The sequence below is a fragment of the Cariama cristata genome, unplaced genomic scaffold, assembly GCF_000690535.1.
Source record: "Cariama cristata isolate BGI_N322 unplaced genomic scaffold, ASM69053v1 scaffold30673, whole genome shotgun sequence".
Taxonomy (NCBI): Eukaryota; Metazoa; Chordata; class Aves; order Cariamiformes; family Cariamidae; genus Cariama; species Cariama cristata.
The window spans coordinates 1,352-7,172 of NW_009609496.1; the positions used below are offsets into that span (position 1 = coordinate 1,352).

A 5,821-nucleotide genomic window follows, 5' to 3' on the forward strand; every position below is an offset into this window, starting at 1 on the left:
CTGGTTTTTAAAATAAAATCTTCACTTATAAAACTGAAACACTAAAGCATTAAAATACAGAAAGCTCGTGTAACTCACTTCACAAAAGCATTAACAGATGACATATCCCTTATCTATTTAAAGCCATACCGTGCTCACACTTCCACGTCAATTTTTAAATAGAAAAAGGATACTGAAGTTGTATTAACTCAAAATAAAAACAAAAACAAAATAATAATTCCTATTTAGACAAAGTCGTAATGGCAACTAACAACCCATTAAATACAGAGATGCCCAAAATACAGCTAAGGATGGAATTACAGGTACTCAACCATTAGTGACGGTACCACAAAGAGCACTGCAACATGGAAACGGGGGGAGAAAAAGGGGGAGGGTTGGGGTTTTTTTGTTGTTTTTGTTTTTTTTTTTTTTACCGTGTTTACCGTGACGTGGTAAAACTGAATATTCAAAGTGGCGGGGCGAGCGTGGGAGACAACGAAGCTCCGTGCCCGCGGAGGAAGGGGCGGCTTTATCTGTACTGGTAATTCATGCTGTGGTCGTTTCTGCCGTAGCCGCCTTGGGACGCTTGGTAGGAGCTGGGGGGGCCGCTGTAATTTTGGCCTGAACCGGGGGAGTTGTAGTTGGATTGCGAGGAATATCCGCCTGCGGAGGGGGAGAAGGCAGAGAGAAGCTCCGTTACGACGGCGGCGGGGAAATAAAAAGCGACTTTAATGCGGAATCGGGAGCTTTTACTCCGATCCGGGACGCGCCGGCACACAGGATGTAAAGGCGCCGCCTTGGCGAGGAAAAACATTACCAGGAAGTGTCGCATACTGACCTTGCTTACCTTGGTACGAGGACCCTCCGCCCCCAGATCCTCCCCCATAGCCCCGTAAAAAAGCCGGTGTTGTAGGAGGCACCTCCCGAGTAGTTGTTTCCTCCACCTCCGCGGCCGCTGTTGCCGCCGTAACCTGGAAGGGAGAACGCGGTGAGCGCGGTCGGGTCTCCCCGGCAGCAGCTCTTGCCTTCGCCGCACCCGGCGAGAGGTTTTGTCTGCTGTCGGTGGCGAAAGGGAGGGTTATTCGAGGGGAAGCGACTGCCAGGGGCTCAAGGAGCGAGAGTTCGGCCTCCTCCCCTCTCCTCGGGCTGCCAAAAAGCTTTCGGTAGGACATCAGACCCCAGGTGGTTTCCCGGCCGCTTTCTGAGCTCCTTCACCCAAACCGAACGGAACCAGGGCGCTTTAAGCCCCCCCAAGTTCGTCGGTGGCGAAAGGGAGGGTTATTCGAGGGGAAGCGACTGCCAGGGGCTCAAGGAGCGAGAGTTCGGCCTCCTCCCCTCTCCTCGGGCTGCCAAAAAGCTTTCGGTAGGACATCAGACCCCAGGTGGTTTCCCGGCCGCTTTCTGAGCTCCTTCACCCAAACCGAACGGAACCAGGGCGCTTTAAGCCCCCCCAAGTTCAGGGAATCGCAGGGCGGTTTGGGTGGGAAGGGACCTTGAAGACGTCCTGCGGTGGAGGACACCCTTGACCCGTCGCTACGGATCCGGCAAAAAGTCGTTCCCTCGTGTAGGACCGAGCGTTTCCAAATCCCCTTTTTCCTCCCCCAAAATAAGGCAGCCAGCTACTCACTGAATTTACTCTCGTAGTTGTAATCGGAGCCCCCGCCGCCAGGCGAGTTGTAGGAGTTGGAGTAGGAGGAGTAGTTGCCTTGGCCGTGGTTGTAGCCTTTCTGTTTGCCCTGCGGCGGGCCGTAGTTGCTGTACTGGTTCTGGTTGTAGGACTGTTGTTGCTGGCCCTGGTGGGACTGATACCCCGAACCGTATGAGGGTTTTTGCTGTCCTCCGTGCTGTTGTTTCTTTCCGCCGTGTTTCGGAGGAACCGGTGAGTTGTAGTTATCACCGCCCTGGTAGTAGGAGCCGTAGCCGGAGGAAACGCCACCACCGCCGCCTCAGCCGCCGCTCCCCGAGTTGGAGTGGCCGCCGTTGCTGTAGAATTGGCCTAAACAGAGAAAAAAGCGTCAGCCCTGGCAATGGGGTTTGGGTTTGGTTTTTTTTTGGTGAGGGGTGGCAGGCAGATTTGGTGCTATTTTTTAAAGGTTAAGGCTCAGAACGCGGCGAGATTTTACCCTCGCCAACGCAAGGGTTCAGGAGCGGTTCTGCTCTTAGGCCAGTGAAAGGTTTAAGAAACCCCACGCGAGGTCGAGAGGCGAAAGATCTCGTTCGTTTAAGCAGACGGGGAATCGTGAAGTACATCGACGCCGTACCGTGGCCCGGTCACCCCAACACCGCAGCTAGCGCCGCGCAGCCGGTTCTCTCGCAGCTTTAATTCCAGTCCGACCCGCAACGTTTAGAACTAAGCTCAGGGCTACGGCGGTTTCTTTAATGCGCGATACAATAACTAACAGTAATTACTACTTCAGAGCTCCACAAAGATTTAAAATCTGGTGCCCGAACTACATTTGAGACACGTCAGCCATCGGCGGCAGCTGACGCGCAGTCTCCGCAGCCCAGGGACGCGGTAAACGAGGACGAAATCTCGTTCCTGAAATGAGGAATGAAGACGACATCCACGCGGTTCGCTCTGACACAGCGAGCCACCCGTCCGGATCGAGGCGGCGAGCGGGCAGCAACAATCCCACGGGAAGGAAGACGTGCGTGCACAGTTTTATCCGATCGTGCAGCACCATTTACCTCGAAATTGGGGTATTCCGTCTGGGATCCAAGGTTACCGAAAACCTCTAACGGATCAAAATACTCCAGAGAGCCCGGACGCGACGGCGCTGGTCACAGGCCAGGGTTAGTCTGGGTTTAGTTTTATTTACCAAGAGTACTACAGTCGAGATCTTCTTTTCCTGCCCAATTTCTGCAGGTTGAACTTCGGGGCGTTCTTGGCGTTGGGCTGAGCGTGAGGAGATTTACCCTACGGCCAGACTTGCCCTGTTCCAAACTCAACTTAATTTCAAGGAATAAAAGCCGCTAGAACCGAACTAAAAACCGGCACCAGCGTCCCTAAGGGCGTGTACGCTGGGGGAAGGGAGCTTCGCCTCCCAAAGAGGGACAGATTTGCCAGCACCTCCTCTGAAACGGAGGAGAGGTGGGGGGAGAATTTAATTAAAAAGGAGGCAAAGAGTAAAATCTCCTGTCCTTCGTTTCTGCAATTCCGTGTGAAACTACCGGGACGACTCACGGTGAAGCCGAATCCCAGTTCCTAAACTGGAGGCGGGGGTATGTGGGTGCGTTGCGAAGAGCTGCAGCTCCTCAAGGCACCCAGCTTTTCATTTTGGGGTCGTTTCATGGATTCTTCCCTGCGCTACACTAAGACTTTCTCCCCAAGATTTTTTTTCCTCCCCCCTCCTTCCGCAGAAGATCACCGTTTAGTCGTGCAGAAACGAGGTTCTGTAATAAATTTCTCTCCAGCCAAGACCACCAGGGTTGTAGGAAAAAATTTCTCCGCTGAACGAGAGACACCTCGCTCCGTCACTCGTATTAAAGTCCCCGTCTTTGCTTCAAGCGCCTCTGGAAGGAGCACAGCGAGGGGTTATGACCGGCACTGTGTAAATCGGAGCTGCAGATGCTGGAAGTCGGTCTCTCCCAAGTCAGTATTTCTGGAATTGCCATTTTATACCGACACTTCATATTTAACTATGAAGTTTTAATGCTGTTCGACGTCGGATTATTTTCGACTTGCCCCAAAATCAAAGCGAAGGAAGAAAAATACCCAGACTCTAACATGTAGTCGCTTACAAACCGGCAGTTTTCCCACCTCACTCAGGACGGGATCTACTCCTTTGTACACAAAGTCATTCTCTCAAACGACAGCTTTCAAAAATAATAGGGCATGCATTATTATTATTATTTTAATTACCCACTAAACTCCTTAGACTTCTTTGTTTAAACCTTGGACTTTTTTGTTTAAACCTGGTGCTTCCTAGGTCTGAGGTTTTTTTTTTGGTTTTTGCTGTGGTTTTGTTTAATCACAGAGTTAACTCAAACGTTGTTGAGCCTGACAAATTAAACGAACGCAGGGGCGCAGGCTTCGCAGCTGAAAACAGTGACAAACAAAATACAGTTTTTAAAAAAAAAAAAACCAAATACCGTATCAAGAATAAAGGACCAAACACTCGGAATTCAGACTCGGCTCTCAACCGGCCAATTGCGAAACTTCCCGTGATTCCCGATTCCGGTGATTTTTTTGTTTTGTTTTTAAATTTTCCAGGCGATTTAAGCACTTCTAAGGCGAGGAGCGTTCTTCGGCGTGGCTGCCGAGCCCGCAGCCGGGAGGAGCTTTGCCGTCAGGTGCTTTAGGCCCTTTATGCTTGGCTCAAGAACGGCCATTTCCACGTTAACGAAGGAAATCCATGCATTTTCCAGAAGTTACTAACATGGTTACGACTAATCCCTGCTGCCTGGATATTTATTGTGATCAGGACGGGAAGCACAATTACAATACCTGGGAAAGTACACTAGCTACCAGCCACAATAAGTCACATCCCTCAGCGTTAAATCCACCAGCGTGTTACAAAGGATGCCGGAGTAAATTTTAGCACACACGATTCCACGTACAAGTCAACATTTCGCATGCGTGAAAAGCTGGGCTGGACTATATTCAGAGATGTTGAAAAGTCTTCCCAATCTCGAGAGGCGTGTACCCAATTGCTGGGATTTATTAAAAGGCTCAAATTTTGTACAAAACCTGCTGTAAATTAAGACAAAGGTAGATTAAAACACTCCAGTTTCTTAAAAATAAAGTAATGCTTTCCATAAAAAGCAAAGGTGGGCTTTTTGCCTTTACGCCGAACGGAGCTGGCTTGGAAATTTGTGCCAAGTGCACAAAAAAGCCCCCACGTTCTCGGATAATCGGTTCCCCCTGTGGTGTACATCGATACAACCAAGTTCAAAGGCAAATCACAATAAAAACTGCCACTGTCTCGAGTTCTGCAGGCTAAGAGAGTTTCAGACAAGCTGCGGTGAAAAGCCACTGTTGAGAAACCCAGTGAAGCACAGGGACACAGCACGAACACTTTGGGTTTTGGAGTTCGAGAAAATTGGAGTAAAAAGCTGTTTTTTGTGCAATACTTTTAGATGCTCTAGGAAGACCCAAAATCATGATAGCCGTAGCAGTCTGTGAAAAAGTCACCTACAGAAGGGGGAGACAGAGCAGAGAAAAAAAATTAGAATTCTTTTGAAGATGGCAAAATGCGCCACATTTGAAAGTCATGTTTTAGATTTCTCTGCTCCTGTCACCCCCCAATGAAGGCTTCTTCGCAAGACCAATCGCTGGGTGTTTTCAGGGAAATCACATTCAAAAGTGTGGCCGATAGCTTCACGTGGCTTAAAGCAGAGAAATTTAAAATATTCACAGTTCGAGAGGAAACGTGAAGTCACCTGGATTCGCGTTTTCACTTTTTAACGAGTACACGAGCTATCTTTCATTACTTCTCATTCAAAAAAGCGGAAAAAAAAAAAAAACACCAAAAAAGAGAGAGAACCCCTTAAGGGGGCTTCCGTGCAAGTGCATCACCGCACGGTGCGGCGCGACCCGCTCCGAGTTTCACACCCCCAGCGGATCGATGCGTTTCAAAATTTAAGACGAAAAACCAACACTTACTATAGCCTGCCGTCGCCGAATTGCCTCCGTACCCATAGCTTCCGTATCCAGCACCTAGAGTAGAAGAAAAATATTTCAATAAAAGGGAAAAAAACGGAAGCACACAAAGGCCTCGTATTTCCCGGCAGGCTACAGGACACCAGGGATTCATTCGCCCGTGGGGGTCTGGGTAGGTTTAGCGTGGAAAGAGGCGCAGGCAGAGTCTCACCTGCATTCATGTAGCCGCCGCGAATGCCG

At 49.7% G+C, this 5,821-nt stretch overlaps 1 protein-coding gene across 1 annotated transcript in view; it reads right to left on the reverse strand.

Annotated features, from left to right (window-relative positions):
* Nucleotides 1-417: 417 nt before the first annotated feature.
* Nucleotides 418-5,821, reverse strand: part of ILF3 (interleukin enhancer binding factor 3, 90kDa) — a 13,406-nt gene continuing 8,002 nt past the window's right edge. Inside the window, 6 exon segments of the mRNA XM_009697554.1 lie at nt 418-642; nt 818-884; nt 886-950; nt 1,607-1,975; nt 5,585-5,638; nt 5,793-5,821. Of these exon segments, the coding sequence (XP_009695856.1) occupies nt 509-642; nt 818-884; nt 886-950; nt 1,607-1,975; nt 5,585-5,638; nt 5,793-5,821 (718 nt within the window). The 3' untranslated portion in view covers nt 418-508.